Raw genomic sequence first — 13,145 nt, forward strand, 5'->3', positions numbered from 1 at the left:
AAGTATGTTGAGGGCAGATCAACTTAGATTCTTTCGTATTACAATAAAGGGAAAAATATAATAACTGGTATTAAAACCTAGATCACCGATGGACTGGTTAATCCTATTCAAAGACGTAGCAGAGGTTTTGAAAGCTGAGAGCATAATTTGCTATCACCATTTGTGTTGCTCAGTGTTGTAGTTTGGCAAAAAAACCCACAGTTGGAAGAATTCTCCTGCCCAACTCAACTCTAGTTTGATCTTGGTTGTAGTTTATGATTTACTTTGCTATGGTAGTGTAACTGTGGAGCAGTGCTGGACCACTGAGGTGACCTGAAGGTGCTCCCTCCCCCTGCAGATCAAGTAGACTTGGATGTCCCCCTGCACCGAGCCACCCCAAGCTTGCCCTCCTGCAGCTCAGCTGTCCAGCACACACGCCACAGCCTGGGCAGCTCAGCCCCGCCAGGCCCTCGTGTTCCTGGGGAAGCGACTCCAGTGCTGCACATGGTCTGGAACCACTGTACGCTGCATGAAAAATGTGTATTTACCGTTACCCAACTGAAAGTTGCCCATCTTTCGCCACTGTTTACAAAAACTATTGTTACAGAAACGCTGTACACAGCCTGATGGTGTAGACCAAGCACATATGTAGACATACATTTGGAGGTGGGTTAATAGCGAAGAACTGCTACTATGCCATGCATTTTAACTCAAAGATAACACAGTGTTTGATCTATGCTGTTCAGCGATCATTTAAAACCTGGATATCAGGGACCACATATAAGATGATCAAGCACTTACCTGTGATGCCTTTTATCTTCAAAATGCTTTACAAGTAGTCTCAGCACAGCTGAAATGTGATCACAGAAAACCATCCGGTCTGTGCTATAGGTGCAACAACGAAACAATGACTGGGGAGCCACAAACCAGCAATGCCAGCGTTAAAATTTAAAGTATCTAGGCTTTCAATTTATTGTTCTCAATGAATGTTCTGCAGTGATCTCATGTAGTAAAAGCCTCCCGCCTACTTCTAATTTATGTAAAAAAAACCCCACAGGTGTACTCCATGACTTGGAACTGGGTCTTGTCAAGTGCTTAAAACACCTGTCTGTAGGGAAGAGGTAATTAACAGGTGACAAACCTGTATCACCAGAAAAGTTGGAAAAGCAGCATAGGAAATAATAAACCCTGAAATACAACTGTCAGCTTAGAAATTTTGCTTTGTAGGGCAAAGGGCTAGGAAACAAGCCTTTAATAATGACTTTAATTAAGCACTGATGAACTCTGTCCCTCTAACTGGGGTGTGGTCTTTTCTGATATCCACAAGCTTCAGGCACTGTCAGACAGTTCAAATCAAAAGCCAGATTTTTAAACCAAGGTTATTTGGAAGGTTTTTTTGTTTTTAAAGGATATAAATTTAGAATCAAGGATTAGGAAGGCAAAAAGAGATATGGATCTTCAAATATACTATTTCCTATAAGTAATGAAGACAGTGATATTGGAGCATTAAAGTTTGAACAACCCTTATTTCAACAAAATCCAAAGGTCACATTTTCAAAAACAACCTGTACGACTGTACTTGTGAGTTATGATTGCATTTTCCTACTCGTCATTCTAAAGCAGGAAGCCTTACACTGTAGATAGAGTAATACCACACAGGGAAGGAGTGGGGAGCATCCCCCCCACCCCCCAATAAAGGTTGTAGAAGCTAAAAATTTCAAACACGAGGCCTGTTCAGAAAGCAGCCCTATGTATAAGTTTTCCAAGCATGTTTCTAGCAGATAAAGCAATCCTTCAATGTCTCCCACTTGCAAATACTGTGAAATTTAACTTGACTTTGATTCCCCAAGAGGGAATCTCAGAGCTGGTTTTGATAACGGTCTCTTTTCAGTCTTCATGTATGTTAACAACTGTCCTTGGGATGCTGTCTGGCTGTGAAATGATCTCCAATTTTTGTAGATCCAGGCACCTACAGAGCCATCTATTTTCTCAAGTTGAGAGTCTGTTCTTTAAATAGAGAGCTTGGTAGTGAAGATAATATTAGCTAGCACTACAAGAATGCTCACCAGATAGGACTATAATTGCATAGTTCAAAATACAGCCTAGAATTCATTCATTATAGAAACATCCATCATATAATGGTAAATTACTATCTCATTGTGATCCAATCTGAATTTATGCCAGAGTTTCAGACCATAGATTAGAATCTATTCATTTTATATTTCAAATGGAATTAAATGTTTTTCTTTTTCCCCTTTAACTTGAAAGGAACAGAGCCAAAGCGTAATGCACTTTTATCACCCATGCCACAAAAAACAAGCAGCATCAAAATAAAAACAAAATTTAAGAGTGTTTGTAAAAAATATATTTGCAGTTGTTTTGCTCTTTAAAACACAGGTGCCTCTGACAGAGATCACTGTGCCATATACATAATTCGCAAGAGTGTTCCTGCTAACAAAGTTAGTTATTACTGATGGATGGACAAAATTCTTTTGTTTGCCACAAACAATCACCTGGTCTTCCGCATTAAGTATTTCCAGATTAAGTACCAGGTGCTAGCAACTTGTACAGATATTAAGGAGCAGCCCCCTTAAATTTTACCAGGGCTGCATCAGACCCAGCAGTAGACATTTCTTACAGAACAACAATCAGCCAGGTGCAGTTAATGTATACATAGCATGTAACTGAAACGGACTTCACTTAAAAATAAACTGCAGCGTGGCTTGGACTGTTACTTTTTCATGTGTGCATGAAAGAACAAGTCTGCTGTGAAGGTAGCTCATCGTAAGATGAGGCTTTCTCAATTTTAGTCAGCACAATACAAGAATCATATTCTGGGAAGCTTAGGGCTTGGTGAAATTGTCAACAGCTGCTTTGATGCTTAGATTTTACAAAGAACACAGCCTCCAATTTCAATAGAGGCACATAAACATACACATCCTCTCTTTCACATATAAGATGTATGTTTCCACATACAGACAAGCAAAATGTGTAACTGCAAGGTATTTGCCTTTGTAGGACAAATCCTGCATTCCCTTACGTCCTATGCATTTCTGCTGATCTCAGCACTGCCTCTGAGATTGAAATTTGTTTAGTAACAGTACTTTGTGACTAATCCGGTATGGAGTCTGCTGGACACAGCAAAGCTGTATGGGCTCCACTTTGAATGATAGAATAGGTCTGCTTTGGGGTGTCTGTGTGAGAGGATGAAGAAAAGATAGGAGGAGGGGGAGCTGAAGTGGACACTGTTATACTCTGACCTCCATCACTAACCACAGTCACTTCTGTTGCTCCTTCTTGAATCAAAGCATTAAGGCCTTCTAAGTCAGAGCAGCTGATTCCAGAGCTGGTGATGAAAGCTTGGTTTGCTGAGGCCTCGTGACTGCTGACGGGAGCAGCAGGAATCAGAGTCTGATGTAAAGCACTTCCATCGCTTTGGTCATGGGTTGTGAGAAGAACTGCTGGTTGTGCCACAGGCCCTGCTTCACTTTGAGCTATGGGAGGCGGAGGTGGTGCCAGCAAACTGACTTGGCCCAGAAGCTGCAAGCGGCTGTTGGCTGAGAGGTCTTCCTGATTCTGGCTAACTAATGTAGGAGGCATAACATTCACTGATGCAGCCTGAACAATACTGTTAGTCTGAGGGACCTGATGACCCACAATGATCTTGACCCTTCCCTCATTGTATGGAGAAACCTGAGCAGCCTGAAGTGGGACCTGGAGGTGACTGACAGTAATTGGGGCACTGGTGTGCCGACTGGGATCCATCTGGAGCTGCAGAACAGCCAGTTCATTATTTTTAGATCCATTATACATACTGTGCTGCTTCTTATGACTCCTAAGAGAATCTTCTCGGACAAAGGAAGCATCACACAGGTCACACTTAAATGCTCTCTTGGCATCCAATTTGGCAACTTGCCTGGAGCCACCTTGCTTTGGCCTATCTCCTTCCTTCTTCTCCACAGTTTGCTTCTTGGTCTTGACTTTGTCGCCATGAGCCTTCCTCACATGAGTTGTCAGATTGCTCCGCTGCTTGGTATCAAAGCTGCAGAATTCACATTTGAAAGGACGATCTTTGCAGTGAATTCGCTCATGCACTTTCAGAGCTGCCTTGTTGGAGCAAGAGTAGTTGCACTCGGAACACTTCACTGGTTGTTCTGGCTGATGAGTTCTTATGTGGTGCCGAAGGCTTGTTTTGTTTCCACACTGAAATTCACACTCTGGACACTTGAGAGTATTTTCCATGCTGTGCTTGATACGGATGTGTGATTTCAAGTTTCCTTTCATGGCACACCGGACCTCACAGAACTCACATTTGTAAGGTTTCTCACCAGAATGCACACGCATGTGCCTTTTCAAGTCTGAGTTGATTTTAAATTTAGCAGGACACATCTGACATTGGAAAGGAGCATCTCCTGTCAACAAAACCAAGAGTTAAAATTAAGATGAGACACCAAGATTCACTGGAGAGACCAATACTATGATGAATTATGTACAGCTGATTTGTTCTAAATACCTGTAAACTCCCAACATATTTTCAAGATGTAGAGAACTTTAATGGCACAGTATTTATCATCTGGTCTGACATATTTGTGTGCAAACTCTCCACAAGCATGCTTGCCCACACCTGTTGCTTTTTCATGTCTGCATCTGTAAGATACTCTCTGTTTTTGGTTCATTTTGTGTGTAAAACTGTTCAGCGTGCTTCAGAGAAGGGACTGAAGCTTGTAACTTGTCCCTCTTTAGCAACAGTGGATCTCAACTAGTGTTTAATAAAAATAAACACAGTAATTTTAACAGCTGCTATATTTTTGAACCTTAAGAAAACAACAAACACATCTACTTCTCAAGTTTACACTACAAGATGTACAGGGAGGCTTGCAGGTTAACTTTAAGCATAGGTAAATGGTAGGCTACTGCAGAAACAGATACTCAATGTGCACTGTTACTGCTCAACCTTTCCTTACTGCCTCAACACATTCCTTACTGCCTTTCTTGTACATTTGTTCACATGGTGAGTTAGATCAGCTGATAAGAAAAACTGATTACTTTTTTTGGCCTGGTTCATGTGGTATGGCACAATATTACTGCTGGCACAGGAAGGCAGTGGAAACTCTTGTTGAGAACATAGGGAGATGCAGGGCCAAAAGTCCATACCTAGGTCAGTGTCAGGTAACTGTACAAATATAGCATTACTACAGTTAGAGAAGAGGAAAAAAACCAAAAGGGATCACAGCTACAGAAACGCAACTGGAAAAGACAAATGTGAGACCAATGAAACATGCCTGCAAGTATGTGACTCTAGGGCAATGTGCTTACACAGAGAAGTAACATTAAGCTTTTGTTTTCCTGGCATTTCAGCAACCAGGGAAGAGATATTTGCACCGTGTTTCATACGTAACCACTTCAAGAAAATTTAGTATCAGTTTGTATTCATGCAAACGGTGTAGAAAATATTCATAAGTGCTTTTTTTTTTTTTGAGAGCAATGCTGATCCAGAAACCTAACAACAACAGTTGAAAGCCTGTCAAATTCTTAACTGATAAAAAATGGAAAATGAACCAGAGTCATCTGCAAGATCTCTATAAGCCTATTTATGTCAGACTACCTACAAGAATAACCATTTGAACTGCCGGGATCTAAACCGCTATTTTGCATTTTCTTTATTTGCAGGCTTGTGTCACAACATGCATAAGCAAATTAAGCTGTAGCTCTGTTTAGTCCATAATCAATTCAGGGTAAAGACCAGTGACTCTGTTCTGAAATAATTTAAAAAAACATCCAAAACAAACCTACCAACCCAACTAAATAACTGTTCACTTTTTCTTTTTAAATCTAAATATATAGTTCTCTAAAATCTACCTAAAGGCTTCATGCTCAGGTATTTTATTTTGAAAAAGTAGAAGACTTGTTTTTTAGGTTCTAAGACACCCTTGGTGGGAGAAGGAAAAAGAGACTGTACTTAGTTCAGCAAGCATTTCTCTTCTTTAATAATCAAACTGCAAATGGATTTATTTTATAAGTTAATATTTTATAGAGTTTGTGATAGCTGTATAATTTTGCATAATTTACTTATCCAGCTACATATGTCATAGGTTTAGCTGCATATTTTTCAAATCAAGTTGTGGCCTACTGTGCTAATCCATGTATCTGTTTAATAATTGAGATACATGGTGTATTATCTATATTAAACAGATTTTTATTAATGAAGATGCACTGTTTGTTCATCTAGTTTATTTTAGTCTCAGCTGCACGCTCAGCTACTGAATTTTTATCTGCTTTGCTCATGAAGGCACAGTATGTATTTCAATGACTTAATTTTCACATACAGGATGGCAAAATGTATGAAAAAGAATTAATAATTTTACAGAATATAGCAAAGTATGTTGGTTCAGTTCATGTAAAGAGCGATCTATTACTTTTCTTCATATTTCTGTTCATACATAATTGACACTGACAGAATATAGCTCAACAAAAAGAGTGTGTGATCCTGGAATTAATTGTAAGAGTAGTTTTACTCAAATTAACAGGAAACTGATCTTCAGATGACTAGTTCAACAAGTAATGCTATGTAGATGATCTCACTCTGAGCAATGTAGATTAGACTCACCTTCTAGAGAATGACTAATTCCAGTAAGCAATATATTCTACATACCAGTCTTACTTTTCTCCTAAAACTGGCTGTGTGCATAACAGCTTAGTAACCCAACAAGAATGAAACAATTACTTTCAACATTCTTGTGCCTCCTTTCAGCAAATCAAGAAAATATTTCTTTACAAAAGAGGATTGTTTTGAGGAAATGGATGAGACAACAAAACTGAAGACTTGAATTTTAGCATAATTCAGTTGCTAAAAATACAACAGACTGACCTGCCGAAAAGAAAGAAGGTAGCCTAAACCCCCTTTCCCAACTACTGCAATATTTAAACTCACAAAAATCTGTCTGCTGGAAATACAAGAGAACCATGATCATCCATATCTTCTCCCACAGCCAAATTCAGAGCATACCTGTCCATGTCCATAAATGCACAAGTATGCACGCTCTTGTATGACACGCGAAAAATGCAAAACTGTATTCTCTGATGACTGTGTTTACTAACAGATAACTCCTCATAACAACCCATACTATTTTGACTGACCATCACATCATCTTCTCCAGCAATACAAAGAGGGAAATTTGTAAAACAACTGCCTGGCAGTCCTGCCTATTCCATCACAGGAGATTTGTGAAGTATAAAAGATTCTTTTCTGCCAGAGACAGATTGGTTTAATGCTCCCCTCCTTCACAATGCACAAGGATTTATTTTGAGTAGATAAAAGAAATAAATCCCCATCTTGCACACATCTGAACTAATGTTGTTCAGTACTCTAATTCAGAATCAGATGTAGGATAGGTTCAAAGCTAATCTAGTAATCACTGAACCATAACCACCTTGCAGCTAAAATTCACAGAACTAATGAAATGTATAAAACACAACACAGAAAGTAATGCAGTACCCTGGATTAGGTAAAAAACAACATACAAAGACAACTGTATAAAGACAACTGTACAGCAGTGTCTCTGCAGCAAATGTATTCTAGGAACAATGTATAGAAGAGAAATCTGATTGAAATGAAACTTTGGCAAATAATGCAAATATAAAATGATACAATGTTTCTAAGCCTGGAGGCTAAAGCTTTCTATCCATACAGCAAAAATGACATGGGCAGAATACAGTTCCAGCTGCTCATACTACACTGTTAACGTCCATCAGTCTGCACATGGAAGGTACCACAAAGAAAGGTCTACAAAAGATGTAACTTCAATTGCTGATTACTTGATAACTTACTAATGCAAGAAAAAAAAATTACGCAGTAGAGGTTTGCGCTGATATAACTAGTTCAATTTTAAAGTAATTTCAGTGTTTCTAATATAGCAGACCAGATTTGAGAGACACAAGATAGGAACCTAGATGCTCTTAATCAATCAATCAGATCCTTCAGTTCTACTGGTTTGAGAACATCTAATATGCTGTTTCAAAATAATTTTAAAAGAAAATCTACCAAGAGTCATATCTGTCTTCTGATTATTTCCAGGTACTTAATAGTAGAGCTGTATCGCTCTACTAGATTCTGTACCCATGAAATTCACAGAAGCTAGATGCCTAGGTGCTTTTGAGAACTCAAATAGGCCCTTTCTAGCATCTCTTGATACCTCTGTGCCTTTTGAAGTCTTCCCTATGACCTTCAAACTTTTACAGATCTCAATTTTAGTATAAACGTACCTGTGTGGGATCTGAGATGTACAGTTAGCTGGCTAGAGTTGCGGCTTGCATAAGGACAGATCTGGCATTTAAAAGGACGCTCATTGGAGTGAATGCGCTGGTGCTTGTTGAGGCTGCTGCTGTCAGCAGCTGCATAGTCACAGTGTTTACATTTGTAAGGCTTCACCCCAGTGTGAGAACGCATATGCATCTTCAGCTTATCTTTACGACTAAAACATTTGTTACAAACTTCACATTTATGGGGCTTGTCTCCTGAAACAAACAGAAAAGCATCAACAAATCAAGAATTTTTGTACTATAAGGATGTTGTTGCAATAACAGAACCCAAAACCTAAAAACCTGAACACTTAAGAGAAATGGGACTAGTTTTCAAAAAACTGACCCTGGATTTTGGCAGCCATCCTATCAGCTAAGAACTCTTCTATGCCCCAGAAGGCTGCATGCACATTGCAACAAATTTAGAGGCCCTTTGGAACTTTCTCCCTGTATAACTCTGAAATTGTTGTTTAGGGGAACGGGAGGTGAAATGCTGGAATCACTGTTCTATATGAAGAACAAACTAGGTTTATGCACTACCACCACACTGCAGCCTGATAAACACATGGTCTGCACCCCCAGAAATTTACCTGTGCCTTAAATTAATGCACAGTGTTCATGTCTCATAGCTGCAAAGTGGTACTGCTCACAGTTGAGCATGCCATACCCAAAAAGGGGCAATCCTCCAGGCACAGAGAACTACAACACTAGAATGTACAGACATACATGTACCTTCTAACAATAGACACATTATTTTGCAGGAAAATAGCTTTTGGCAAAAAACAAAAAGGAGGAAACCAACCAAAAATAAAATATAGCAACTATAGAAACCTGTGTGCGTTCGTAGATGACGTTCCATATCCTTCATGCCATAGGAAGTCTTGAACTGGCAACCTGAAAATGGTAAGATTAAGATCATTAAATTAATGGAAAATCTAACAAAATATATTACTACCATATTCCCACAATATTCTGGGCATTACATTTATTTTCAAGAACATTTTCTGCAAAGTTCAGTATTAACAGAAAACAATTTTATCATCTTGTTTACTCACATCTACTTCAAATAGTGACTGGCTTACCTATGAACTTTAGTTTTCTAACGTTTCCCCTAGGAGGCAATTCACTCCCTACATTACCATTTTCCGTAAGCTTTGAAACAAATTCCCTGGAATCTCTGCCTATATTTGAGATGCTCTTTACAGTACACAGGGGATGCTGGGGGGGCTAATTCATTCCATGTATAACTTCAATTGGGAACTTGGGTAACAGCTCACCGTTCAGGAATTCTGTCCCAGTAGGAAGTGCTGCAGTTTGAGAGCACAGAAATGAATGCTAAGCATTTGAAACGTGCCTTTCAAATGAAGGCAAGCTTATGAAAAGAGAACACAACTTCTGCTACCATTAACTTGACTACTCATCTACACGACTGTCTCTGCACACGTCTTCTGAATCTTGCATGGTTTTTACTCTTTAAGGTCTCCAAACACTTTGGCTCAATCCATCCTTATAAAAACACTGACCAAACACAAAACATTTAACTCAAAATGCTGTACGTTTCTCACACACAACAACGCAGTTAGCAAAAAGGTAACAAGACTCTGATCTTACATTGCTGTAGGTGTAGACGTGGGCCAAAGTCTATACACAAACCCACTGCAGCATCACCAGAGTATACCACAGTACAGGACCAAAGTCCAAGGACATGTGAAATCAACAGCAAAACTACTACTGGTATCAATACATCACACCCTTAGTAAGGAGGGTTGCATTCCAGGTTCTGCACATCTTAACTGCTTAAGACAGCCAGAGCTACTGTGCCTATCATTACATGAAACCTACTGATCTTAAAATGAAAAGGAAGAAGGTAAGAGTCCACAACTTACCTGGATAGCAGCAGTTTAGCTTCTTCTGTGTAACTGAGGAAGTGGATTTTCTTGAACGTACTTTTGGTGGTGCAGAGACGATAGCAGCAGTTGGAGGCTCACTGCTCTCACTGGGCAGGTATGTTTGATAGCCATGCTCAAAAACAAACTCTGGTGCAGAAACTAAACACATAAAAGACCTTTATTTGAGAACATTAACTTCCCCAATCAGAAAAATCTAATAAGTTTCTAGGTTCATTAATTACTTCTCTGTTTTTTCCAGCAACATTCCTGTTCCTGGGTTCCTATTCACCTGGCAGAGGGGGAAAGGAAAAAGGCTTTTCCCTCCCTTGCTATCCTGCTATCAGTACAACCCTATGCAGGCACACTTGTCTCTCTCTGAATCATATCTGACTGCACCATTCAGTTTCTTCAGAAGTTCATTTTTTTCTGATGGCAGTCCTGGATTTGCACTAATAAAGGTATGTTTGTTTTTCCAACACTGGCTGTGCTACAGTCCGAAGAAGAAAAAAACTGAACTTATTTATATAGCAAATGTCAAAAGGCATCACATATTTTTTTTTTAAATTGTTAACGAAGTTCGGCCTCTTTCAACTATACTCTTTTTAGCTGTTACAAGAATACCAGGTGAGACTCCCTCAGCTAAAGTAGCAGCTTTTAAATCAATTAAACAACACTATACCCCAAAAGTGCAGAGGGATATAACTGCCTTCATTTTAAAGATGAGTAAATATGAAGCAGAAAAATGACTCATCCAAAACCCACACTGAGTTGAGGAATTATAATACAAAAATTCCTGGAAGCGAGCCCTAAATTCAGTGTGTTTCACTGCTCTTCCACATTCTCTGCCCTAATCTATCTAATTAAAATAAAATAATTTGGATTTTAGTAAGGTCTCAGACCAAAATAAAACAGAATATAACCACATATAGAAGGGCAAACCTTCACACGTGGAACAAAATTCTAGTTTTATTAAAATGTCTCAAGGATCAGGACCTCACTTGAGCCTTCACATAAGTAGAAATTTTGAGTAATTATTTTCCCCGCCAATTAGTTGGGGGAGCAACGTTAGGGAATGCAGTGTTCTCACATAAAAAGGCCTGGATTGGTGCCCGACAGCAATTCTGTGTCTGTTTTTCATCAAGAGCACTCTTAGAAAAATAAAATGTATAGTAATTTGATTATTTTTCGTAAGTATTGACAATTTTAATTAGTTTGTTCACGCTGGTTATACAACAATCAGACTTACCGAATCTTCTAAATGAACTCGTGTATCTCAATTAGCAAATGAAGTACCTATTGTCATACCAAACCCACCAAGGCAGTGCAGCATGCCACTTGTTTTCCTTCCTTTGCATGCAGGTACGTGATGACTAAAACTTATTTTAGCTTAGTGTGGTGGGGACAAATGAGCAGAGGGCTACGAAACATTGCTGCTTTGCACAAGCTGGGTGCTTCGAGCTCCTGGTATGCAACACCGCAATACCTGTGATGGTCTGGGTCTCCGAAGCGATGGTCCTGGTTGTGGTTTGTGCCTGTGTGGACGGCACTGTTTCTTCCGACACAAACTGGACCGTACTGGCGGCCCCAGCTGTCGCACTAGTGAGCTGGCAGCCACTTTGCTTGTGCCCAACGAATGCGTCGAGGTTATTGAACTGCTGCTTGCAGATGCCACAGATGTGGATGTCGGGGGTGAGCTCCACCAGCACGGTGGTGCTGCCGGGAACTGGGGGAACAGGAGCACGGTCAAAAGCTCGTCCTGAGGAAACCGGGACGGCTGAGGCCGCCCCAGCCGACACATGGCCACCCTGCTGACCCTGCGGGCCCGGGGCTGCCCGGCCAGGCCCAGAGCCCCCCTCCTCCCCGCGGGCCCGGGCTGCCCGGCCCAGCCCAGAGCTGGGGGGGACACTCAGGGCACGGCGGGGCCGCCCATGCCCGCCTCCCCGAAGGCCTCGGGGTCCCGCGGGGGTCCCCGCCGCCGCGCCGCGGGGAGAGCACTCGCCCAGCGGCCGCGCCCCGCGGGGCTCGCCCGGGCCCCGCCGCCCGGGCCGGTGCTCCCGGCGGCCCGCAGCCCCTCACCGCCGGGGCGGCCGCGGCGCTCACCCAGATTCCCGGGTTCCCCCCCCAGTCAGGTTCCCGGGCTCCGCTCCCGCCCGTTTCATGCGCTACTCAGGTTTCGGGGCCTGGGCAGGTCCCGGCTCAACTCGGCTTCCGCCGCGCGGGCCCCGGAGCGCGCATACCCCGCTGGCGCGCAGCGGCACTTACACTGCACAGGGCCGGGGAAGGCCGGCGCCGCCCCCCCGCCGCCGCCGGGGTTCATGGCGGCAGCCAGCCCCGCACGCCGCCTCTACCACCGGCAAGGGGCTTATTACCGACGGGGAACCTCTCCCCCCGCACCTCTCGGCCGCCGAGCAGGGGCGGATGTGGAGGAGCCGAGCATGCTCAGTGGCAGCGGCGGGGCTGCGGCTGTCCTCACCGACCGCCGGGCTGAGGGCTCCCGCCGCTTCCCCACCCCCCAGCTGCTCTCCTTTCTGCCGGCCTGACGGGCAGCCCCCGGCGGGCCCTCACAAGCCAAATGCCGATATTAGGCCCTGTGGCCGCCAACGCGGGGCCTGCGCGGTCCGTGAGGGGCGAAGCGCCCCGGCTGAGGGGGGGGCAGCCCGCCCCGGCCCGGCGCTGAGGCGGCCCAGCCTCCCGCCGAGGCCTTCGTCTGAAAATTGGGGCTTTAGTTTGCCTCGCAGTGCTTGTGTGATTTGGCAACGAGTTTGCGCCGACACTGGGTTTTACATCTTGGGGTGGTAGAAGCAGTGAAAACTGCCTTGTGTTTTGACTTTTTGGGTCATATTGCTGGTCTTCATTTTTTTTGCTACCACAACACTAATAACTTATGCAGAGAGCTAAAGGGATTGCACGGGCATAATTGCCAGTAAACCACTCTGATATTCCCGTTCTTTCATCAGCCGGCCCTCTCAGGACCTCTGG

General features: G+C 42.6%; 1 protein-coding gene across 1 annotated transcript; it reads right to left on the reverse strand.

The window, feature by feature from the left end:
- Nucleotides 1-1,216: 1,216 nt before the first annotated feature.
- Nucleotides 1,217-12,678, reverse strand: ZFP64 (ZFP64 zinc finger protein). Its single transcript, XM_055722812.1, has 6 exons — nucleotides 12,429-12,678; nucleotides 11,650-11,889; nucleotides 10,164-10,325; nucleotides 9,109-9,171; nucleotides 8,242-8,493; nucleotides 1,217-4,391 (listed from the first exon to the last, which is right to left on the reverse strand). The coding sequence occupies exons 1-6, from the start codon at nucleotides 12,481-12,483 to the stop codon at nucleotides 3,091-3,093; spliced, it is 2,073 nt and encodes a 690-aa protein (XP_055578787.1). The 5' UTR covers nucleotides 12,484-12,678; the 3' UTR covers nucleotides 1,217-3,090.
- Between the last annotated feature and the right edge of the window lie 467 nt (nucleotides 12,679-13,145).

This window comes from Falco cherrug, chromosome 10 (assembly GCF_023634085.1).
Source record: "Falco cherrug isolate bFalChe1 chromosome 10, bFalChe1.pri, whole genome shotgun sequence".
NCBI classification, from domain to species: domain Eukaryota; kingdom Metazoa; phylum Chordata; class Aves; order Falconiformes; family Falconidae; genus Falco; species Falco cherrug.